The sequence below is a fragment of the Chiloscyllium plagiosum genome, chromosome 10, assembly GCF_004010195.1.
Source record: "Chiloscyllium plagiosum isolate BGI_BamShark_2017 chromosome 10, ASM401019v2, whole genome shotgun sequence".
Taxonomy (NCBI): Eukaryota; Metazoa; Chordata; class Chondrichthyes; order Orectolobiformes; family Hemiscylliidae; genus Chiloscyllium; species Chiloscyllium plagiosum.
The window spans coordinates 57,031,380-57,057,910 of record NC_057719.1 but is presented as its reverse complement, the minus strand read 5'-3'; the positions used below and the strand labels follow the sequence as shown (position 1 = coordinate 57,057,910).

Here is a 26,531-nt window from a genome sequence, read left to right as displayed (position 1 = left end):
CATTAGTTTATCTATTTTATTCCATAATTTGGAATGGGGTTGTGAAAATAATTAAGGTATACAAAATAAAAAAATCTAATTGGAGCATTTGACTGGAATGAAAGAGTAGTTAAATTAATTACTTAAATGGTGACATGCATCATGAGAAACAATGATACAAGTACTATATCAAAATCATTCCAAGACAGCAAAAAAAAACTTTAAACGTAACCTGTTTAAGGCACACTATACATGGTGGGCCAAATCAGATAGCTTCAAGTCTAAACTGATCATCATGACAGAATTTCAATAAAGTTCTGAAAACCCTTATGCTTTTTAGTGAAAAAAAATTAATAAACCCAACCCATCTGGATCGAGGTCCAGAAACAATACATTAAAATATGATGACTCCTCAGGTCCACCAAATTTCCTGTCAATTAAGTTAGATTGCTGACTGCAGTAGACTTGTGAGAAATGTCCAGATCTGCTTTCAATCAACTTGGATTCAGTTGTTAAGAACTGGTCGCAGCAAAACAAATGGTACTAAACATTGCACAGGGTACATCTGCACTTTGGTCTTATGATGGAGGAAAGATCACTAATTAAACAGCTGAAGATGGTTGGTCCTATGATACTAACCTGAGGAACCCATACTGAGATGTCTAGAACTGAAATGATTTACTTCCAACAACCACAACCTTTCTCTTTATGCTAGGTATGACTCCAACCAGAGTTTCTTCCTGATTCTCACTGATTTCCATTCTGCTAGGATTACTTGATGCCACACTCAAATCAAATGTGTCCTTGATGATAAGGGCATCATTCAAATCCTATCTCTGGAGTTCAATTCTTTGGTCCATGTTTCAACTAAAGTTTTGAGGACAGAAGCTGATTGGCCCTGGCAGCACCCAGTTGAGCATCAACGAGCAGATCAATACAGAGCAAGCATCACTGTTAACAACACCTTCCACCACTTCACTGATGGAGTAGGTTGACAGGGCAACAATTGGTCAGATCGCATTAGCCATGTTTTTCATGAGCAAAATAAAACTGTGCAATCTTCCATACTGCCTAGTAGATGCTAGTATTGTAGTTGTACTGGGACAGCTTGGCTAATGATTGCAGCCAATTCTGGAAGTCTTCTTATTACAGTGTATCATTTCCCATTATAATAACTTTGTCTTTGGCCTCAACTCTACTGATTTGCTACATTTTCCAAATTATATACCTACGTATCATTACTTAGTTTAAATTCCTCTCAATTTCCTGGTTATGCAATGGACAACAAACACTGATGCCAGCACTGTTCAGATGGAGCCTGTTTGTTTGGTACAAATTCCACTTTCTGCAAAATCTGTGCCAGTTCTCCATGAACCAGAAACCATTTCTCTCACACTGGGGTGCGTGAACTATGTATTCATTTCTAATCTGATTAACTCTATGCCAATTTTTACTGGCTCAGGTAATAATACAGAGATTCTGACCTTTAAGGTTCACCTTCTTAATATGGCACCCAGCTCCTCATACAGATTTTGCAACATCTCCTTTTTTTGTTCTGCCAATGTCATTGAACCCACATGGACCACAATGACTGAATTCTCACCATGCAAGTTCCTCACCAGCCCGAGGTGAATGTCCTGAATTCTGGCATTGGGAGGGCAATACTGATCTCTCACATTTTGCTGCAGAGAATGATGTCAATCCCCCCTCACTATCCTGTCCCTACTACACAACATTCCTTCTTACTCTCCAACACCACTCGAATGGCTTCCTTCACCATAATGCCATGATCAGTTAGCATATTCACCTTATTCTCAAACATGCTAAGATCTCAAACATGCTAGACAGTTGCAAAGAATGAGGCTTCCTCACTCCTGTCCTCTAGGTCTGTCCTTACCCACCTCACTCTAAATCATACTATCTTGCCTCTGAATACTGACCAAATCAAACAAGGGTGGCAGTGACTCATTGGTTGGCACTGCTGCCTCAGTGCCAGGAACCCAGGTTCAATCCAAGCCTCGGGCGACTGTTTGGAATTGGCACATTTATCCTGTGTCTGCGATTTCCTCCCACAATCCAAAGATGTACAAATTAGGTGAATTGGGCATGCTATATTGCCCACAGCGTTCAGGGATGTGTAGGTTAGATCCATTAAATCATGGGAAATGTAGACTAATAGGGTAAGGGAACGTGTCTAGGTGGGACACTTTTTGGAGGGTTGGTGTGGTCTTGTTGGGCCACATGGCCTGTTTCTACTCTGTAGGGATTCTATGATCTCACTCAATCCTAAGAGGTGTGTCTGCTTCCAGGTACAGCGATTCAGATAAATCCTCCACTCCCTGACGTCGTGCAGTTCAGCCTCTAGTTCAACCTGAGCCAGAACTCCTATCTTGAAACACTTGCTGCAGTCATGTCTGCTGTGGAACAAAGTGACATCCAGGAAATTGCACTTACTGCAGTTGTGATACATCACCTGTCCTGAAACCCTTAGCTACCTAGTTATTTCATTTAATTATATCTTTACTTATATTAATGAATGTCAAGGTGACTTTTCTCATATAATCTTCCACTTTTCCACTCATTAATTATACAAACAGACTTTTGTAGGCCTCTTGTGGAAAATTACACAGTAAGATAGGTAGAAATACTCACCATTGCTAGGATCATCTAACATTTAGGTCGCTGGCATCTCACAATGCCCAGCTGCACTTCAGATTCCACAAGCCAAGAATGACTCCTCACACTGTGGTGTTTAATTATTACACAAAGGATATGGTTTGAAGGAAAGTTCACTCTCCCTGCTTTGTGAACATGGACCTGGGGGTCTTGGTGGATGGGATGGTGAAGAAGAGGACAGTCCTTTTTCTTGTGATCCACAGCAGGAGGCCACAATACCCAACAAAGCCAGCCTGGACCTAAGTTGCAGCCAGTTCAGTGCTATTTCCTAGATACTGTAAGATAGTCAATTAAGTCAGAGACGTAGCTCAGTGCTATTGCCTGCTTGTCTACAAGTCTGAAAGTTGAGGCTTCAATCCCTTTTAGGAGCCCTCTTGTGGCTCAGCAGTTGTGTTCCCATTCATGAACTGAAGGAGCTGGATTCAAGTCCCACCTGCTTCAGGGGCATGTAATAATATCTCCAATAGGTTGATTAAAAAAAGGATAATTACAAAAAGAGAGATGGTAAATGATCTTTTGTGCTCTGCATGGGTAAACACCATTACCTTTGCTTGGTTACTTTAGACTCAAATGCCTCTCACCAATCAAAGACTACAACTCTGAGGATTACATGCATCATGTCCACTTAATGGCTCTCTCTCACCTGGTTTTCCCAAAACATCAACCCTTCCTGCAGTCTGTGGCTCCTACTCCCAGACGACACCCACCACCTGTCCTGCTCATGCATCACATTAGCTGTTCTTTCATTCACATCTGCCCCACTCAATCCCACACTGTCTTACTGCAGGAAAGGTTGGCCCAACCAACCCTGACTGATGTTTCTACAGCACCATGATTGACCTATCTGTAATGTCTGGATTGTTTGCACTTCACCTGCAGGACTGACTATGGCCCATTTGTTGAATTGCAAAGACAGAAGTCCCTGGATTCTTGTAAAATCAAGACCCTGATTGATCACTGCACACTGCCTGGTCTGAAATAGAATGAACCCCTTGACTGACTGTGGTGATATCCTGTGACTGAACATATCCCCTTCACCCGAAGAACTGCTGCACTTCTGACTTTCACACACTGACTTGTGTGAATCACATACCTTGGGTTTGCATATAAACTGCTGCCACATGCTGCAGGGGAGATGTTGGCTTGGTACAGTGACATGTTCGCCCTGAGTGTTCAGTGCTCCCCACCACAATAAACTACCTGCCTTTCCCTCCGTGTTAAAGCCAGACACCAATGCTCAGCTGCAGGCTACCAAAGAAGAACATGTGCCACACAGAGGCTCACAGTGCTTAAGTCAGTGGTGAAGTCTACAATGCGCTAGGAAAGCAATGTGAAGTAGACAGAGTCTGTCAGCCACAATGACTGCATGAATAAGTGCTAGTAGACATACGAAGTATCATATGTAGAAGCATGCTATTGTGTGTGTGTGTGTGTGTGTGTGTGTGTGCGCGCACGCGTCACAGGTGTCCCTAAATTCGAAAGCAAAATGTTGAAGGGCTGAAGTGGTGCCTAGGTTGACCAGAGAACAAGCATGTTGATATGGTGAGGCTGGTGATTTGCCTCTGCAAACTTACATGGGTTGAACAGGATGATGGCCACCAAACATGCAGGGACATGTTGTGAAGTTTTTGAATGATAGGCAAGATAAGCATTTGACAGTCAGGCAGGTACCTGCTCTGACTTACATGTCAGGAATTTGTGCCATCCAGTTTCTCAGGGAAGGAAGGGACAATTGGAAGTACTGTTTATATCGGGCAAGTTGGGGCTTTAATAGTGGAAGTGCATAGAAATAAAGTCATTGTCACTAATTGGCAGGATTCTGATATCACCATTTAAGACTCAAGAGGAAAGATAATGTTTTCTTCACATTGAATTTCTGATTTTTTTCTTTGTCTCTTTATTCTCCGACCTTTTGCACCGTCTCCCACACCAAACCAGGGAGGAGAAAATTCTACCCCTCGTTCCTGATATTTCAGAGTGTTACTCAGATATCAAGCCTCATAGCAAAATCATCTTATTTCCAGCTAATATAATTCAAATTTTATTTAACCTTCCTTGCCCTTGTATAGCATAGCGTTATTCAACTGCCAAACGTGTTAAAACAAGAACATGTGAAAAGTAGCAGTGACACAATACACACAATGAAGCAAAACAGTGTAAATGCTGGAAATCTGAAATACAGGGAATGATGGAAATAATCAGCATGTCAAACTTTTTTGTCTCTGTACATGGTTAAAAGTTGTCAATCTGAAGTATCTTTGAGTCGATGATCACTGGTCAGCCATCTATCAATACTTCTCCTCACACCTTACCCGAGCTGAGTGTCCCACTATTTTGTTTACATTTCTAATATGTGCTAAAATTCTCTAGCTCAAATAGTAGAAAGTAAACAGTTTGCAGCAAATTTAATTAAAACACTTTTTTTTAAAAAAGAAAGGAAAAGAGTTTATTTTCTTTTCTGTAAAGTGTATGGTGTGAACAATTCTGAGGAGGCATGATTTAAGAAAAAATGAGACTTACACAGATACTCTGAGTAAAACGTTGAGCTTAAGTAACTTGTAAATTCAAAAACTGCTATCAATCAAAACATGTTTGAACAGCTTATACAGATGTTTTTATTTGAACTGAATGGATCAGTTTTTAATTTGTTTTCTTCTTTGGATCTGCATATCACTGGCAAGCTTAGAGTTTATTGCTCATTCTGAAGTTCCCTTGAGAGATGATGAGCCTCTCATGGGTATTTGGGTATCTGCCTAACAACAACATAAAACAGCACTGCGTATACTGTAAAACTAACATGAAGAGAAAGAGCTGCAAAAACTCAGCAGATCTGGCAGTTTCTTGGTGAGAAAAACAGACACCTTAAAGTTGAAGCAGTAATTTACCTACCCTTCATTCTATCTTGTCTGCTGAATTCGCTGCTCACAATATGGTCTCCCTTACATTGGGGAGACAAAACAGAGACATGGTGACCGCTTTGCTGAACATCTCTGCTCTACCTGTAAAAGATGACCCTAAGCTTCCAGTTGCCTGTCTTTTCAGCACACCATCATGTTTCAATGACAACATTCTGTCTCAGGTCTGTTTCAGTGCTTCAGTGAAGCTCAAAGTAAGTTGAAGGAAGAAAATCTCAGTAGTACAGCACATAAACAGACCCTTTGGTCCATGCCGAGCAAAATTCCACACTAAACTGGTGCCACCTGCCTGCTCCTGGCCCATATCCCTCCAACCTTTCTCATTCATGTACTTACTTAAGTGTCTTTAAACGTTATAACTGCACCCACATCCACCACTTCCTGAGGAACTTCATTCTATATGCGAACCATCCTCATATCTTTTTAAAAATCTCTCTCCTCTCACTTTTAAAATATGCCCCTCAGTCTTGAAATACCCCATCCTAGGCAAAAGGCACCTATTATTATCTATACCCCTCATGACCTCTAAGGTCACCTCTCAACCTCCTATGTTCCAGTGAAAAAATCTTAGCCTTTCCTTATAACTCAAATCCTGATCCCTGACAACATTCTGGTAAATCTCTTCTGAACCCCCTCTAGCTTAACATTATCCTTCCCATAACAGGACACAATATTTCAGAAGAGATCTTACGAATGTCCTATACAATCTCAACATGATTTCCTGACTCCTATACTCAAAGGAATAAGCCATGAAGGTAAGCGTGCTAAATGTCTTTTAACCACCCTATCTATATGTGAGACAAACTACAATGAATTATGTACCTGAACCCCTAGGTCCCTCTGTTCGACAACACTACCCAAGGCCTTTCAATTTATTGTATAAGTCTTGCCCCTGTTTGTTGTATCAAAATGCAATTCCTCAGACTTATCCAGATTAAACTCCATCTGCCATTTTTCAGCCCATTGAACCATTTGATCAAGATCCTTTTGTAATCTTAGAAAACATTTTTCCACTGTCTATGCCACCAATTTTGGGGTCCTCTGCAAACTTACTAACCATGCCTTCTATATTGTCATCTACATTTACATAATGACAGAAAAAAGGACCTAGAACCAATCCCTATGGAAGACCGCTGGTCATAGGCCTCCAGACCGAAAAGCTGTATATCCATATGGCTCTATTCCCTACACCTACCAGCCTTTCCTTTCACCCGAACAGGAATATACTGTCTCTGGACTCTTGTTACTTCATTTCTGAAGGCTTCCCCTTTTCCAGCTGTCCCTTTACCTGTGAGCATCCATCCCCAATCAGCTTTTGAAAGGTCTTGCCTAATACCGTCAAAATTAGCCTTCCTCCAATTTAGAACTTTTTAAATCCGTTCTATCCTTTTCCATCATTATTTTAAAACTAATAGAATTATGGTCACTGTCCCCAAAGTGCTCCCCCACTGACACCTCAGTCACGTGCCCTGCCTTATCTCCCAAGTGTAGGTCGTTTTGCACCTTCTATAGTAGGTACATCCACATACTGAATCAGAAAATTTTCTTGTACACACTTAACAAATGCCTCTCCATCTAAACCCTTAACACTATGGCAGTCCCAGTCTATGGATGGAAAGTTAAAATCCCCTACCATAACCACCCTCTGATTCTTACAGATAACGGAGATCTCCTTACAAGTTTGTTTCTCAATTCCCTGCTGACTACTGGCAGGGGTGGGGGGGGGTCTATAATACAATCCCACTAAGATGATTACTCTTTTCTTGTTTCTCAGTTCCACCCAAATTACTTCCCTGGATATATTCCCAGGAATACCCTCACAAGTACAGCAGTCATGCTATCAGTTTTAAAAAACAACACTCCCCCTCCTATCTTTTGCCACCACTGCCGCCACCAACACCCTCCTCCCAGTCCTGTGCATCCCTGAGCCCATCCCCATACTTGTTATGATATCCCAGTCCCATGTTCCTAATCATGCCCTGAGTTCATCTGCCTTCCCTGTTAGGCCTCTTGCATTGAAATAAATGAAGTTTATCAGTCCTACCTTGTTCTTTGCTTTGTTCCTGACTGTTTAACATGCTCCTTTTCCCCAACTGTACCAGGCTCAGATTGCTCTCTTTCCTCACTATCTCCCTGGGTCCCACCCCCTCACCTTACTAAGGGTTTGGAGGGATATGAGCTGGGTGCTGGCAGGTGGGACTAGATTGGGTTGGGATATCTGGTCGGCATGGACAGGTTGGACCGAAGGGTCTGTTTCCATGCTGTACATCTCTATGACACTATGATTCAATAAATCCTCCTGAGCAGCACCAGCAAATCTCCCTGCCAGAATATTAGTCCCTTTCCAATTCAGATGCAATGCCTCCTTCTGGGGTACAGGTCACTTGTACCCCAGAACAGATTCCAATGATCCAAAAATGTGAACCCTTCTCCCTTGTACCAGCTCTTCAGCCAAACATTCATCTGCTCCAATCCTCCTATTCCTACCCTCACTAGCACGTAGCAGCGGAAATAATCCAGATATTACCCTGGAGAGCCTCCTTTTTAAATGTCTGCCTAACTTTATATATTCTCCCTTCAGAATCTCATCCTTTTACCTTCCTATGTCATTAGTTCCAATGTGTACAATGACCTCCTGCTGGTTCCTTTCCCCTTTGACAACATTTTGCACCCTAAGATATCCTTGATCCTGGCACCAGGGAGGCAAAACAAAACGCTGATTTTTCATTGCTTGCTGCGGAAATGTATGTCTGTGCCTCTGACTGGAGAGTCGCCTATCACAATTGATTGCTTGGAACCTGACGTACCCCTCATTACATTAGAGCCAGTCTCGATACCAGAAACTTGGCTGCTTGTCCATCATCCCCTACCTTTTCCAAAACAGCATACTTGTTTGAAATGGAGATAGCCACAGAAGACTCCTACACTACCTGCCCACCCCTCCTACCTTTCCTGGGGTTAACCCATTTTCCTGACTGTATCTGCAGCTTTTCTCCCTGCCTTTAACTGCTATTCGTCCTATCCCACAGCTCCTGTAAATTCCTTACTGCCTCTAACTACCACTCCAATGGATCCATGCAAACTGATAGGATTCACAACCAAAGACACTTCCTGCAGACATAATCATCAGTAACATGGAAACTCTCCCTAAACTCCCACGTCTAACAGGAAGAGCATATCACTCTACTAAAGGCAAGCTTTGCTCCTTCACAATCTATAGACCCAGAAAATAACACCACCTTTTTGCTCTTAAAAGAAAGTGCTCTATGCTAACTTAGTACTTATGGTTTTATACTTTTAAAATTTCATCAGACAGACAGATCTCAATAAAACATAATCAAGAAAAAAATCCCACTCCACTCACAACTGTAGACTTACAGCTAGGTTACACATTAAAAACTATGCTGTGAGCTCACCTACACTGGTTCCTCCAACGTCACTTTCAAATTACAATTTCAATTTACAAAAAATTACTACAAATGAGGGGCATAGTATATGAAGAAACATACTTTTCTAATGGTTGTCCAGTCTTCAAGTATATCAAGATCTTGTAACATGTAAACTACATAAGGACGTTTGATGGTTAAGGAAATTCCCAGAAACTGAAAATTAATTCTGTTTCTCTACAGTTTAAAAATATGATATACATACTTAAAACAGTAATAGAATGCTTAAAATAAGACATGTTTTATCTTTTCATTTTCAAGTTATCATGGAGAAATATCATATTTTAAAAACATTAATAAAAACTATTTCTATACCAGAAATTAGTCTTAAATTATACATTAAAATATTAAATATTTTAGGTATTAATTTCAACAAAAGCTCTGCAAGATTATTAGATTTCCAATAGGGATAACAGCCAATGGGAGATGTTTGTGCCTGGTTACTAGTGGGCTTTGTTGAAGCATTTGCTTTGTTCTAAAGATGTAGTTTTAAAAAAAGGATATCAGAGACAACCACTGGTTTTTTCTTTTTGTCTGGACTAAATGGATCTTTCCTCTTATTTTTTCTGGATTGTAGTTCATCATTCCAAAGTTCTACAAAATAGATAATAAGTTATTAATCTAGATATTTAAGCAGTGTTTTTAAACATGGAAATATTCAATCATTTTTGTATCAACCACTAGTAGTTTCATAGTAACTTTATACACATTTGTTGGTTGACAAATGAAGCAAAAACATAGTTCTATAACTGATGCAACAATTTGATTTCTTGTTCTGGATGTAGGTTTGCTCGCTGAGCTGGAAGGTTCATGTCCAGATGTTTCATCACCATACTAGGAACATCTTTAGTGAGTCTCCAGACGAAGCATCGCTAATGATTCCTGCTTTCTTATTATATATTTGGGTTTTTTTGGGTTGGTGATGTCATGTCCTGTTCTTTTTCTCAGGGGGTGGTAAATCAGGTCCAAGTCAATGTGTTTATTGATAAAGTTCCGATTGGTCATGTCGTCATGACCCTCCCTCACTAATATCCTTACATACAGATGAGGAAGGAGACCACTTTGACTGGGACAACACATCCATCCAAGGACAAGTCAAACAGAGACACGCACGAGAATTCCTAGAAGCATGGCATTCCAATCGGAACTCGATTAACAAACACATGAGGTTAGACACCATCTACTACCCCCTGAGAAAGAGCACAGGAAATGACATCACCGACCCAAAGAAACCCAAACATATAAATAGAAAGCAGAATCATCAGCAATGCTTCATCTGGAGACTCACCGAAGATGTTACTAGTATGGTGATGAAACATCTGAACATGAACCTTCCAGCTCAGCGAGCAAATCTACAACCAGAATCTCAACCTGAGCTACAAATCTTCACAAAACTTGGAGATTTCTTGTGTTTATTTTAAAGAATGTTAGAGTTTTTATTGTCCTTAAGCATTGTAAAGTGCTAATCTGCAGAACATTATATACTCTTCATGTGAACTGAGTAGCTTGCATACCTGAAGTGATGTCAATGCTGTGCCGGTCTTCTTCAAGGCGCCGAATTCTCTCCTCCAGTTCACTTTGTACAGTATCATAGAGAAGGAGCTTTTCACTCTAGTAAGCAGCAGAATATAGGTTAACTTTTCTGAATTATTTTATATACATAACCACTTCTTAAAATTTCATTATTCGTGGAATGCTGTCACCGCTGGCAAGGCTGGCATCTATAGCTGTGATTGAGATGGTGATAATGCTTCTTTGTCATAACATCCAATGCCATAGTTCACAATGTTTTATAAAGTTGCTAGTTACAGGATCTTGATCCTGCAATAACAGAGTAATATATGCGAAGATGGTTTATGGCTTGGTGGTCACGGTGTTCTCATGCATTTGCTTCTCTCACCTTCTAAACAGTGGAAATCAAGAAGCTTTGTAGGTGCAATCAAAGATTAAGTAATCTAATCTAATCTAAAAAACGTCTTGGCACGAAGGTGCAGTGCATCTTTTAGGTGGTACACAATGCAACCATGGTATCACAACAGTGAAGGGGTTGGGTTTAAACAAATGGATGTACTGCCTGTCAAATGGACTACTTTGTTTTAGACAGTGTGAAGTCATTTAAGCGATTTTGGAGCTGCAAGCATCCAAGCAAGTGAAAAGCATTGTATCATATTCCTAAAGTGCATTTTAGATGGTAGACAGTCACTCATGGCATAATACTTATTCCTCTGGTCTGCTTTAATAGCCACAGCATTGTTTGGGACTACAATTTAATTTCTGGGAAATGCCCACCTTTAGATGGGAGGGTATTCTGTGATGGCAATGACATTGACTATAAGGGAAGGTGGTTAACCTCTCCAATTGCAATAATTTTCTGATACTGGTGTAGCCTGAATAATACTTGCCACTTACATCCCAATCTTGGAAGCTGTCTAGGTTTTCCTGCCTGGGGTTTAGACTGCTTCATTGTCTTACTAAACACTCTTCAATTAGTGAAAAGCTTCAATTCTGAAGTTATAAACATAGGATGATGATCGATGAAGCAACTGCTTGTGTTGGGCCCTAAAGTACTTAGAATTTCAGTATTCTAGGCCAGGATGATTGCTCTTCAACAACCATAACCATTCAGATATAACTCCAGAGTTTTTCCATTGAATTCTATTTATTTCATTCTTATTAGGTGAGTGCATTCAGTCAAATGTTATCTTGATGTAAAGAGCAGTTACTCTCATCTCATCTCTCCAAATCTATTAATTCATGTTAGGAATAAAGCTGTATAGGACATGTGCTGCCAAGTTTTTTTCCCAGAAGCAAAAAGAAAGATGGGTGAGCAAGTGCCACTTGATAGCATTGTTCTATCACTTTGCTCAGGGAATAGACTCAATGGTGCCTATTCTCACAATTATCCACCTTTTTCAGAAAAAAGCTATTCTAGTAGTTCTACTTAAATAGTTTATCTAAAGATTAAGAATTAGTTCTGGAGACAGTCTGCCATAATAGCATGGAGACTGTCAAGCTTGTAGACTTTACTGTGTGCACTGCATTTAGTCATTTCCTGATGTCACATAGGGTGAAGGAAATTAGCTGAAGACTGGCACCTGTGATGGTGGCTGTATCAGAAGACTGAAAGATTACCTAGTTAATACTACTGACTTAAGATGGTTACAAACATTTCAACCTTGGCTTTTGCACTCTCATACTGAGCTCCTCCAGTTTGCTACTGAACTGTCCATTATGATTGGATATTGAACGTGGCAGGACTGCAGAGTTTTGATCTGACTGGTTGCATGGGATGGCCAAGGTCTAACCATATCATGTCACTTCCATGACGTAGCATATATTTAATCCACTGCGTGCTTCACCAGGTCAGCCTTCCATGCCTGGAGCTGATCCCACCACGTGCCTCTACATTCAGTGAACCCAAGGAAGACAGAGGAATATGCCAAGTTACGGGAGTTGCAGATTGTGGGTGGTATGTAATCCATCTGTCGCTGCTGGACCACAGAATCTCACAGATTCCTAGTTTTGAGCTGCTGGACATTTCTTTACCTATCCCATTCAGCACAGTGGTGGGTACACAACACCATGTGAGGCATTCTTAGTATGAAGCCATATAAAGTGAAAAATAAGAGGATAGTGCACCCAAGCTTCAAATTAGGATATGAAAAAAAGCACTCCCAGCATAAATCAATCACAAAACTCCTCACAAATATCTATGGGCAGTGCTATCACACAGATTAATAAAAACTAACAATCAGACTTAGAGGATCATAGCCATCAGCTATTGTTCCATATTCCTGCTCCACTGACAGATTCATACACACTATGGAAACAGCTTAACACAGTCAGGGAAAAAAGCTCAGCATGGAGACCGAATCCAATCAGATCTGATGTGGGTTTCGAAGAATTCAGTTGATCACCAATACTCTGCATTAAATGATCAGTACTTTCCTGGTTAAGCACCACTTGGAGGCAGATAGCATGGACACAGAATATATCTGGAAGCTTAAAATGTCAATTTGTTTAAAAAGGCCACTTAATTGAAGGATATTTTTGCAGATGGTGAGAGAACCAATGTGAGAGAATATCGTCTTCACCCTAATCCTTACCAAGCTATCTGTTACAGTTACAATAGCAGGAGTGACCATTGTAAAGTTAACACTGCTCACCTCCCAGTGTTGGAATGCTGCCTGGACTTCACACTCATATTGATTCTTTACAGTCTTCAAACAGAGTTCTCTATAGATACCTGTAACCAGAAAATCACCCATTTAAATAGAAAATAAATGGGTTGATTTTTATTCATATCTTTTGACTGCTAAATTAACATATATTCAGATCATTAGTGGATCAAGTGGAACTGCCTTTTCATAATTACCTTGACAGCTACGTTGCTGCTGTTAAATGTTGCATCAAGTTGGGTTTAGAGAACAATATAATAGCGTGGATCTCTTTAGACTTGTAAAAATTGCACATGAAAATATGCATTTGAAAAAGAAATTTTAAAATTTAATTTTTACCTGCAACCTTTGTTCGAATTTGCATATTCTCTTGTAGAGTTGCTAATGGTTCCAAATATTCAGGAGCCTTTCCTGCTATAACTTCCTCAAGTTTTGCTTCCACTTGACTTAACCTTTCCCTATATAACCTGAAAATATAAAGACTATTTGGTTAAGTTATTCACCTTGAAATTTGTTCAGCCAAATCAAATATAGTTCAAAACTGTCATATCTCACATCCAATTTAGATTAGATTCCCTACAGTGTGGAAACAGGCCCTTCGGCCCAACAAGTCCACACTGACCCTCCGAAGAGTAACCCACCAAGACCCATTTTCCTCTGACACTCAATACCATGGGCAATTTAGCATGGTCTTTTCACCTAACCTGCACATCTTTGGAGTGTGGGAGGAAATCAGAGCACCTGCAAAAAACCCACGCAGACACTGGGAGAATGTGCAAACTCCACACAGACAGTTGCCCAAGGCTGGAATCGAACCTGGGTCCCTGGAGCTGTGAGGCAGTAGTGCTAACCAATGAGCCACCGATAATTAAACAATTTACATAGAGTATAATTAAATGAATACTGTCAAAGGTAGTTATACCTTTTATTATACTTTATATGTGCATAAGATTTATGTTTGCAGCTATATGTTTTACACACAATTTGAAATTTCATTAACAGACTCAAATTAAAGACCCAGCCATCTGCAGGATACAACAGTGCATTAGCTGGAGGTATGATAGATGCATTCAAAAATAATGAGTGGGTGGGACGAAAGTGACAGGGAGAAACTGAAGGTGAATGGTAAAAGACCCAAATGCAACATGAGAAAAAAGTTCTTAATTTTAGAAAAATGTACCAAGTACTTCGAATAAAGAAGCACTGCTTGAGAATGTGATAATGGCAGATTCAACAATGGCTACCAAAATATTGGATTACTATATTAGAGAAACATTTTGCAAAATAAAAGGAAGATGATTAGGATATTCCGATTGATCTTGTACAGAGTTAGCATGGACAAAATGGACCTAATGGTTTCCCTTTGCATTGCAACCATTCTGTGGGATGTGTCTTTTACTTCACTTCAGATATAGAATATTGAACATAAAGAACACGTAACGATTGCATTATTACTGACTATTTTTCTAAATTAACCAAACACACAATTTGCCAGAAAAACCCAATCAGTAATTATGGTAATGTATGCAGTTGTCAATTATCATATGACGACCCTCCTTGGTGTTAAGATGGCAGCAGGTAAAAAGACATCACAAGTAATTAGACACGTCAACAAAAAAAAGTAGGAATTAAAACACATGATTCAAACATATCTTCAGTAATCAAGTAAAAGCAAAACACTGCAGATGCTGGAAACCTGAAAAAAAAACAGAAATACTGGAGAAACTCAGCAAGTCTGATAGCATCTGTGCAGGAGCAGAATTAATGCTTCAAGTCTGATAAGGACTCTTCTTCAGAACAGTTCAAAAGAATTTTTCCAGCATTTTCAGCTTTTCTTTAGTAATGACATTTAAAAAAAAATTGATCTGCCAATCTAACTCACTGATAGGGCCTGGAGCACCTACCGTATAGATCAGATATTCTTCTTGTTCGAAACAATTATGTAAAACCCTACAGCTTAGATGGCCTAATTAGACAAGAGATAAACTTGGAATATTTTGGTTCTGATGGATGGTCATGGGACTCCAACAGTCAACTTTGCTTTTCTCTTCAAAAATGCTGTCAGATCTACTGATTTTCTCCAACATTCTGTTTTGTTTCAGATCTCCATATTTCTGGTTTGTGCAATGTAGTACTTTGGTAGAAATCTGCACAATTTCCACACATGTAAACTTCAGAAGTATCTCAATATAAATTTGGCTTCTAAATCTAACTCAATGAGGAGGTGGTAAATGTGATAGGTCCCTGAGGACAGTGCATACTTCAGTCAAACAAAATGAAATGCTACTTCTCATATGTATAAAAAAACTCATTAAATTTCATCCTCCAATTACATTATCACTATTATCCTCCCAATATAGCATTTTGCAATTCCATAAGTTAGTCCAATCTCCTGGATTCACCTGCCCTTCCACGCAATTTATTAAAACTCTCCTGCTGTAGGCACTCTAATGCAGGGGTATGTTTCTACCAGTAGCAATAGTTTTATGGTATTTCTTCTAATGCTGCCACTTGAAAGTTTAACATTCTGCATTACAATCTGAGCAGCGAGCACCAGAAAGCTGTTCAGGTGTAAGAAAGCAGTGTAATCCTGTTTTCATCTGACTCAAAGACATATATCCATTGAAAAGATCACTGGAGATAATGGATGATGGGAAATGCCAGACTACATGTTAAGAAATATTCTCCAATTCTTTCCTAAATCTGATTTTCACAGCTTTAAGCTATGCTTTACTATTGTGCTCAAGCACTGCAACAAGTGCCACTTGCACTGTTTAAATTGTACTTGATATAAAGGTAAAACTACACATTTTTACTAACTGACTGGTGAAGTCAAGTGTTATGTGTTTCCCTGGAAATTGGATATATTCTACACTTTTAAGAACTTAACTTTTTCAAGGGGCCGGAGTAATCTTCTAAATTACTGTTTTATTTGGATTGATGCGGATCTAAAACCAAAAGTGGCAAGTTATCAAGTAATAATTGTACGGCTGTGGGTTTCGACAAAATGCTGTCAAAACTAAATATTTTACCAGAATTCAATCTAAGTTACACCAGAATAAGAAAACTCTGCACTTTTGGCGAGATCAATTCATAACAAACGTTTCTGTTTCAAAGGATAAGTTGGAATTAGAGTTAGAGTCATAGAAATGTACAGCACGAAAACAGACCCTTCGGTCCAACCCGTCCATGCCGTCCAGATATCCCAACCCAATCTAGTCCCACCTACTAGCACCCGGTCCATATCCTTCCAAACCCTTCCTATTCATATACCCATCCAAATGCCTCTTAAATGTTGCAATTGTACCAGCCTCCACCACTTTCTCTAGCAGCTCATTCCATACACATAGCACCCTCTGCGTGAAAACGTTGCCCCTAAGGTCTCTTATATCTTTCCCCTCTCACCCTAAACCTTTGCCCTCTAGTTCTGGACACCTCCACCCCAGTGAAAAGACTTTGCCTATTTATCCTATCCACGCCTCTCATAATTTTGTAAACCTCTATAAGGTCACCCCTCAGCCTCCGACACTCCAGGGAATTCAGCCCCAGCCTGTTCAGTCTCTCCCTGTTGCTCAGATCCTCCAACCCTGGCAACATCCTTTTAATCTTTTCTGAACCCTTTCAAGTTTCACAACATCCTTCCAAATAGGAAGGAGTCCAAAATTGCACGCAATATTCCAACAGTGGTCTAACCAATACCCTGTACAGCCGCAACATGACCCCAACTCCTGTACGCAATACTCTGACCAATAAAAGAAAGCATACCAAACGCCTTCTTCACTATCCTATCTACCTGCACTCCAAGGTCTCTTTGTTCAGCAACACTCCCTAGGATCTTACCATTAAGTGTATAAGTCCTGCTAAGATTTGCTTTCCTAAAATGCAGCACCTCGCATTTATCTGAATTAAACAATTAAACTCCATCGGCCATTTCTCAGCCCACGGGCCCATCTGATCAAGATCCCATTGTAATCTGAGGTAACCTTCTTCGCCGTCCACTACACCTCCAATTTTGGTGTCATCTGTAAACTTACTAACTATACCTCTTATGCTCACATCCAAATCATTTAAATAAATGATGAAAACTAGTGGATCCGGCACCAATCCTTGAGCCGCTTCACGAATCACATGCCTCCAATCTGAAAAACAACCCTCCACCACCACTTTTGAGCCAGTTGTGTATCTAAATGGCTAGTTCGCCCTGTGTTCCGTGAGATCTAACCCTGCTCACCAGTCTACCATATGGAACCCTGTCAAACGCCTTACTGAAGTCCATATAGATCACATCTACCGTTCTACCCTCATCAATCCTCTTTTGTTACTTCTTCAAAAACTCGATCAAATTTGTGAGACATGAGTTCCCACCCACAAAGCCATGTTGACTATCCCTAATCAGCCCTTGCCTTTCCAAATACATGTACATCCTGTCCCTCAGGATTCCCTCCAACAACTTGCCCACCATCGACATCAGGCTCACTGGTCTATAGTTCCCTGGCTTGTTCTTACCACCCTTCTTAAACAGTGACACCATGTTAACCAACCTCCGGTCTTCCAGCACCTCACCTGTGACTATTGATGATACAAATATCACAGTAAGAGGCCCAGCAATCACTTCCCCAGTTTACCACAGAGTTCTCTGGTTCACCTGATTAGGTCCTGACGATTTATCTACCTTGATGCGTTTCAAGACACCCAGCACTTCCTCCTCTGTAATATGGACATTTTTCAAGATGTCGCCATCTATTTCCCTACATTCTATATCTTCCATGTCCTTTTTACAGTTAATACTGATGCAAAATACTCGTTTAGTATCTCCCTCATCTCCTGTGGCTCCACACAAAGACCGCCTTGCTGATTTTTGAGGGGCCTTATTCCCTCCCTAGTTACCCTTTTGTCCCTAATATATTTGTAAAAACTCTTTAGATTCTCCTTAATTCTATTTGCCAAGCTATCTCCCTCCTGCTTTTTCCCTCCTGATTTCCCTCTTAAGTATACTCCTACTGCCTTTATACTCTCAGGGTTCACTCGATCTATCCTGTCTATACCTGACATGTGCTTCCTTCTTTTTCTTAACCAAATCCTCAGTTTCTTTAGTCATCCAGCATTCCCTATTTCTGGACAAAGGTGAGGACTGCAGATGCTGGAAACCAGAGTTTAGATTAGAGTGGTGCTGGAAAAGCACAGCAGGTCAGGCAGCATCTGAGGAGCAGGAAAATCGATGTTTCAGGCAAAAGCCCTTCATCAGGAATCAGGAAGCCCATTCCCTATTTCTACCAGTTTTTCCTTTCACCCGAACAGGAATATACTTTCTCTGGATTCTCGTTATCTCATTTCTGAAGGCTTCCCATTTTCCAGCTGTCCCTTTACCTGCGAACATTTGCCCCTAATCAGCTTTTGTAAGTTCTTGCCTAATACTGTCAAAATTGGCCTTTCTCCAATTTAGAACTTCAACTTTTAGATCTGGTCTATCCTTTTCCATCACTATTTTAAAACTAATAGAATTATGGTCGCTGGCCCTAAAGTGCTCTCCCACTCACACCTCAGTCACCTGTCCGGCCTTATCTCCCAAGTGCAGGTCAAGTTTTGCATCTTCTCTTGTAGGTACAACCATATACTGAATCAGAAAATTTTCTTGTACACATTTATCAAATTCCTCTTCATCTAAACCCTTAACACTATGGCAGACCGGCCTATGTTTGGAAAGTTAAATCCCCTTCCATAACCACCCTCTTATTCTAACAGATAGCTGAGATCTCCTCACAAGTTTGTTTCTCAAGTTCACCCTGACAATTCAGGCAAATATAATACAATCCCAATAAGGTGATCATCACTTTCTTATTTCTCAGTTCCACCAAAATAACTTTCCTGGATATATTTCCGGGAATGTCCTCCCACAGTACAGCTGTAATGCTATCCCTTGTCAAAAAGCCACTCCCCCTCCTCTCTTGCCTCCCTTTCTATCCTTCCAGCAGCATTTGTATCCTGGAACATTAAGCTGCCAGTTCTGCCCATCCCTGAACCATGTTTCTGTAATTGCTATGATATCCCAGTCCCATGTTCCTAACCATGCCCCAAGTTCATCTGCCTTCCCTGTTCTGCCCCTTACATTGAAATAAATGCAGTTTAATTTATTAGTCCTACCTTGTCCCTGCCTGCCCCGACTGTTTCATTCACTTCTGTTCTCAACTGTACCAGTCTCAGATTGATCTCTTTCCTCACTATCTCCCTGGGCCCCACTCCCCCACCTTACTAGTTTAAATCCTCCCAAGCAGTTCTAGCAAATTTCCCTGCCAGTATATTAGTCCCCTTCCAATTTAGGTGCAATCCGTCCTTCTTGTACAGGTTACTTCCACCCCAAAAGAGATTCCAATGGTCCAAAAATGTGAATCCTTCTCCCATACACCAGATCCTCAGCCATGCATTCATCTGTTCTATCCTCCTATGCCTGCCCTCACTAGCTTATAGCACTGGGAGTAATCGAGATATTCATATTCTTGAGGACATCTTTTTAGTCACTCGAGTCTGGAATCAAACACTGGTTCCTAGCACCTTGAGTCAGTGGTGCCAATTCAAAAAACTCAATCAAGTTTGTGAGACATGATTTCCCACACACAAAGTCATGTTGACTATCCCTAATCAGTCCTTGCCTTTCCTGTCCCTCAGGACATGTACATCCTATCCCTCAGGATTCCCTCCAACAACTTGCCCACCACTGAGGTCAAGCTCACCGGTCTATAGTTCCCTGGCTTGTCTTTACCGCCCTTCTTAAACAGTGGCACCACGTTTGCCAACCTCCAGTCTTCCTTATCTGTGACTATCGATGATACAAATATTTCAGCAAGAGGCCCAGCAATCACTTCTCTAGCTTCCCACAGAGTTCTCAGGTACACCTGATCAGGTCCTGGGGATTTATCCACTTTTAACTGTTTCAAGACATCCAGCACTTTCTCCTCTGTAATCTGGACATTTTGCAAGATGTCACCATCTATTTCCCTATAGTCTATATCTTCCATATCCTATTCCACAGTAAATACTGATGCAAAATATTCATTTAGTATCTCCCCCATTTTCTGTGCTCCACACAAAGGCTGCCTTACTGATCTTTGAGGGGCCCTATTCTCTCTCAAGTTACCCTTTTGTCCTTAATATATTTGTAAAAACCCTTTGGATTCTCCTTAATTCTATGCCAATGCTATCTCATGTCCATCTTTTTGCCCTCCTGACTTCCCTCCTACTGCTATCCCTACTGCTTTTTACTCTTCTAAGGATTCACTCATTCTATCCTGTCTATACCTGACATATGCTTCCTTCTTTTTCTTAACAAAACCCTGAATTTCTTTAGTCACCCAGCATTCCCTATAGCTACCAGTCTTTCCTTTCACCCTGACAGGAATATACTTTCTCTGGATTCTTGTTATCTCATTTCTGAAGGCTTCCCATTTTCCAGCCGTCCCTTTACCTGCGAACATCTGCCTCCAATCAGCTTTCGAAAGTTCTTGCCTAATACCATCAATAGCAGACGTACAATGTACCATATACTTTAATACTATAATATTCCTGGAATATGCCAGGTACTGGGATGAAATGCGTTTTCAGGTTACATTGGGTGCCTTAATTCTGTGTATGCACGGATACAGTGAGTGACAATTACCTGCAAAACACCAGATCCTGTCATTCTGTTATATCCCAGCATTTATCCAATGCTGCTGTACTCTAATATTCCAGGATACACTGATACATGTTGTACTGGAGTTCCCAGGAACAACTGCCTTGATTATGGTTTCCTATAAATGGTGCGAGCCCCTTTCTATATATTGTTCCTTTTTCTAACCTCGGCTGTTCTGGTGAAAATGCGCAGCACTCACCCTCCCTCCTCTGATCCGAGTCTGAGTGTGGTTCCTCTCTGACAATGAGAATCAGTCTTATCATAAATCACTTCCAGCCCGCTGTACTCCACCTGACAGGAATACTTGGCCTGATCCTTCGGATCAAACAGTACCCATTTCCAGATCTGGTAGGTCCCGTTGTGATTGGATAAGATCCAAGTGGACAAGGTCTCATCAATCAACACTCTGTCCCTCTGCAGAGTCACTTCGATGGCTTGTGGGTAAAACCCAATGACGAGACAGGACAGCCAGTTGGAATCACCCAGACGGGTAAAGAACACAATGGGGGCAACCACTCTCAGTTCTTTACTTGACAATCTGAAAATGTAGGAAGAATGTAGGCACGATGGCTCAGTGGTTGGCATGGTGGTTGAGTGGTTAGCACTGCTGCCTCACAGCACCAGGGATCTGGGTTTGATTGTCTGTGTAGAGTCTGCACATTCTCCCAGTGTCTGCATGGGTTTCCTCCTGGTACTCCGGTTTCCTCCCACAGTCCAAAGATGTGCAGGTCAGGTGAATTGGACAGGCTAAACTGCCCATCGTGTTTAGGGATTTGTAGGTTAGGTATATCAATCAGGGCGAATTGGTCTGGGTGGGTTACTCTTCAGAGGTCGGTTTGAACTTGTTGGGCCGAAGGGCCTGTTTCCACACTGTAGGGATTCTAATTCTAATTCTTAAAAAGAACTCAAAGTAAGACTAGAGACTCAGATAGAGATGGCCAGATAGGAATAAGGATCTGTCATGAATTTCATGTCAGAAGCCTGAAAAAGCATGAAATCCTTCGCACAACCTGCTAAGAAACACGTGAAGCAAGCGAGGAAGCCAAGGAGAACTTTGGAAGCAAAGGGTAACTGCCAAATTCCCAAACTGATGGTTCTCTAATGTTTGAGGATTGGGAGATTTAAAAGCAACTGTAACAGTGGCAGAATGTAAATATGAGAAAGCATTAAGAACTTGCCATGCACTAAAAGAAAACCTGCAAGAACCAGAGAAAGTTTCTCATGCAAAAATGTTTGACTGGAAGCCAATATAGCTGAACAAGTACAGTGGCAATAAGTGAATGGGATCTGATGCAAATACAAGATTTTGAATAACCACATCCTTACCCACAGTAGATTGTAGAGGTCATATAATCAGAACAAGGATGTCTACAAACACAGGCATGATTGAGGATCCCAGAAGCAGGTAAGAAGATAACGAAAGAAATGTTACACCACAGTGAAAGACCATTCAGCCCATCATGTCTGTGCTGGCTGAATAGACTAGTTGGTCATTTTAATACAGCACTTGGTCTGCAGCATTCCAGGTTACAACATCTTGGATGCTGATCCAGATATATCTTTCCGAAGTTGAGATTTCTGCCTCAACCACCAAAGTGGACAGCAAATTCCACACACCCTCTGGACAAAAAAATTTTCCTTGTGTCTAGCGATCACCTTTAATCTGTATCTCCTCGCAGTTATTTTCTGCTAGAAGCACCAACTTTAAATACTGTCCACTCTATTCAACCCCCTCAGTCTCCTCCTTCTAAAGAAAAAATAGCTAGCCTATTCAATCTTTTCTCATGTCTGCATGTTTCAAATATGCTTATTTTATCTAATCATTCACACTCCTTCTCTTCAACTAAAATATCTACATCATCCTTCTCCACTGTGAAGACAGAATCAAAATTAAGAATCCTGTCCCACATTCTCTGCACCCATTTAAGAATTACCATGCATGTACCTAATAGACCCAACCTTTACCTTTATCAGTACAATAAGAGAAAGAGGATTTTACTGAATTTTCCTCAGCCAATGTTTCTTTGCATACCCTCCATTTACCTAATTGCTTTTTTTAACTTCATGTTTACTTTGCTTTCTACACTCCTCTCAGCTTTATAAAATCTGTGATACAATGGATATGAAGTGCAAATCGAGATCACATAAGGCACCAAAATTGAAAACAAATCAGGTTTAGTCTGAGACAGTTGGCAAAGAGAAGACTGCAGTCAATAGCAAGAGAAAGAATTCGAGCAGATGTGGTCATGTTATCCACCATAGAGGACTACACAGGATAGACCTTTGTTTGTTCAGTTAGGTACAATAATTCCACACTTAGCCTTAAGTAAAATTGCACTTTCAGAAATGCAATGTAAAGATAATCAGATTTTCCCATGACAAGAAAATGAAACAGTAATACTAAGATTTCGCAGGGCCTTTCCCAGAAAGGAAACATTATGCCCTGTAAATTTAAATATCATACATACCAAGTTGCAATCTTAAAAACATAGAAAAGTATTCACTCTTTCTACTTCCCTCATGCTCGGCACTTGGCTGCTTCACTGCGCCTGGGACCCGGGTTCGATTCCAGTCTTGGGTGACTGTATGTAGTTTGCACATCCTCTCTATGTCAGCGTGGGTTACTGCCAGGTGCTCAAGTTTCCTCCCATAGTCCAAAGATGTGCAGGTTAGGTGGATTGGCCATGCTAAATTATCCCATAACATTCAAGGATATGCAAACTAAGTGGTTTAGCCATGGTAAATATTGGGTAAATGTGAGTGGGACGCTCTTTAGTGGGTTGGTGCAGACTTGATGGACCAAACGGTCACCTTCCACACTGTAGGGATTTTATGATGCTATGAAAAACAAATGTAGGTCCACTAGTGGATACTGTGTGAAAACTGTTTACAACAGCAAACAAACAACTGCTCAATTTAAGAATATTGCTGTTGCTTGGATTGTGGAAGAGTTGCCTCTCCTTGCACCAAATGGAGCTAATTGAGTCACACAATGCTACACAGGCCTGGGCACCAAATGACATAAAGCAGAAGTACCGGCATTATTCTGGCATCATTACATCAAGAACTTTACAGCAAAATAAAACTGAGTGATGCAACTTAAAACGGGGTCTAAAGTCCCAAACTTGGCATCGTGGAATATACTAAATATATCCACTACTACAACTCATCACCATCATAACTTCTGTATGTTAAATTGTGGTAGGATGTCATAGTCTGGTAATAGTCATTTTATCTGCGTAGCAGTTAAAAAGGTTCAAGACATAGCAACAGATGAGCATTTAGATACTTCCATGTTACAATAGTTCAAAACTTATTTTCAGCAATTTAATATTACAGCTGACTTTCAACTGTGGCAATGAAGCAGACTTCAACTAAGCATGTTGGCAAGTTACTAACTTATTTATTTACCTGTCAAATTTTGATATGAAACATTCATAAAATATTTAACCTAGCAACACACGTTAAGTGCAATCTCTTTAAAGTTCTTCAGTTGGAAAGGCCTGAAGCATTAACTCAATCTCCCAAGATGGTCCTATAACATGTTATGTATTTTCAGCATTTTCTGTTTTTATTTCAGATTTCCAACATGAACATGCAGTATCCTACTTTTGACACTCACCCTTATATGACACTGACACAGGGTTTCTAATTGTTGAGATTTCACACCCTTCAGTAGCAACTTGAATACATATCATATCCCACAGAGGGGACAGATTTTGCTCACATATGCACCCTTTATAACATGGTACTATTCTTATTGATTTTTTTTGGAATGCAAGTTAATGGTAAAACAACAAGTAGAAAGGGGTGATTTTCATGGCTTCTTTCTTTAAAAGAATATGATTGAAAAGATTTACAAGGAGGTCGGAGGGTTTGATCTACAGGGTGAGGCTAAATAGGCTGGGGCTATTTTCCCAGGAACGTCAGAAGCTGAGAGGTGACCTTATAGAGATTTATAAGGCATGAGGGGCATGAATAGGATGAAAGCCAAGGTCTTTTACTCAGGACAGGGGAGTCCAAAACTAGAGGGCATAGGTTTAAGGTGAAAGTGGAAAGATATTAAAGGGACAAATTTTTCATGCAGAGGATGGTGCATGTATGCAATGAGCTGCCACAAGAGTGGAGGAGGCTGGTACAATTACAACATTTAAAAGGCATCTGGATAGGTACATGATGAAAGAATTTAGAGGGATATGGGCCAAATGCTACCAACTGAGACAATGTCAGTTTGGAATATTTGGTCTGCATGGACGAGTTGGACTGAAGGGTTTGTTTCCATTTTGTACAACTCTATGGCTACAAAAGTACACCCAAAGAATCTAAACGTTCAAAACAACTTTGAGTTGCCCAACAGTCTAGCACAAAATCAAAATCGATCTGAAGTTTGCAATGCTGTAAATAAGGTATCACCAAATAGAAAACTATACTAAGACTTACTGTTCTTTTAGATCTGTAAACTGTTTCTCCAAATTGGACATCTCATCTAAACACTCTGTTCTCCTCCTTTCACAGTCTTCATCATCCATTTCTGCAAGACATCATTATGATTTTCTCAGTAACAGACAAGAGGAAGATTGGCTAGTCAACAGGTTAACTATTAACTTTTGGTTTCTTGTACCAAGAATCAAATTAATTTATGCTCTCGGGATGTGGGGAGAGAGGCGAGTTGTCTGGGGGGGGGGAAGGGTGTGGTGGGTAGAGTGGGGAGAGAGGAGTGTTGTCAGGGCCAGGGGAGCGGGGAGAGATGGGAGTTATAGATTCATAGAGATATACAGCATAGAAACAGACCCTTCAGTCCAACCTGTCCATGCCGACCAGATATCCCAATCTACCCCACCTGCCAGCATCCAGTCCCTATCTCTCCAAACCCTTTCTATTCCATCCAAAACCCTCTTAAATGTTGCAATTGTACCAGCCTCCACCATTTCCTCTGGCAACTCATTCCATACACGTACCATCCTCTGCATGAAAACGTTGCCCCTTAGGTCTCTTTTATATCTTTCCCCTCTCACCCTAAACCCTATGCCCTCTAGTTCTGGACTCCCCGACCCCAGGGAAAAGACTTTGCCTATTTATCCTATCCATGCCCCCCATGATTTTGTAAACCTCTATAAGGTCACCCCTCAGCCTCCGACGCTCCAGGAAAAACAGCCCCAGCCTGTTCAGCCTCTCCCTACAGCTCAAATCCTCCAACCCTGGCAACATCCTTGTAAATCTTTTCTGAAACCTTTCGAGTTTCACAACATCTTTCCGATAACAAGGAGACCAGAATTGTACATAATATTCCAACAGTGGCCTAACCAATGTCCTATATAGCCACAACATGACCTCCCAACTCCTGTACTCAATACTCTGACAGATAAAAGAAAGCTTACCAAACGCCTTCTTCACTATCCTATCTACCTGTGACTCCACTTTCAAGGAGCTATGAACCTCCACTCCAAGGTCTCTTTGTTCAGCATCACTCCCTAGGATCTTACCATTAAGTGCATACGTCCTGCTAAGACTTGCTTTCCCAAAATGCAGCACCTCACATTTATCTGAATTAAACTCCATCTGCCACTTCTCAGGCCATTGGCCCATCTGGTCAAGATCCTGAGGTAAGCTTCTTCGCTACACCTCCAATTTTGGTGTCATCTGCAAACTTACTAACTGTACCTCTTATGCT

The 26,531-nt window shown here is 40.7% G+C and overlaps 1 protein-coding gene across 1 annotated transcript in view; it reads right to left on the bottom strand.

The window, feature by feature from the left end:
- The window catches only part of brms1la (BRMS1 like transcriptional repressor a), a gene marked incomplete at its 5' end in the record, with an annotated part of 28,726 nt that extends 3,328 nt beyond the window's left edge, over positions 1-25,398 (bottom strand). The window contains 6 exons of the mRNA XM_043698442.1: positions 9,080-9,144; positions 9,521-9,610; positions 10,531-10,627; positions 13,183-13,262; positions 13,534-13,661; positions 25,301-25,398. Coding sequence (XP_043554377.1) covers positions 9,080-9,144; positions 9,521-9,610; positions 10,531-10,627; positions 13,183-13,262; positions 13,534-13,661; positions 25,301-25,398 — 558 coding nt within the window. The remainder of the gene's footprint in view (positions 1-9,079; positions 9,145-9,520; positions 9,611-10,530; positions 10,628-13,182; positions 13,263-13,533; positions 13,662-25,300) is intronic.
- Between the last annotated feature and the right edge of the window lie 1,133 nt (positions 25,399-26,531).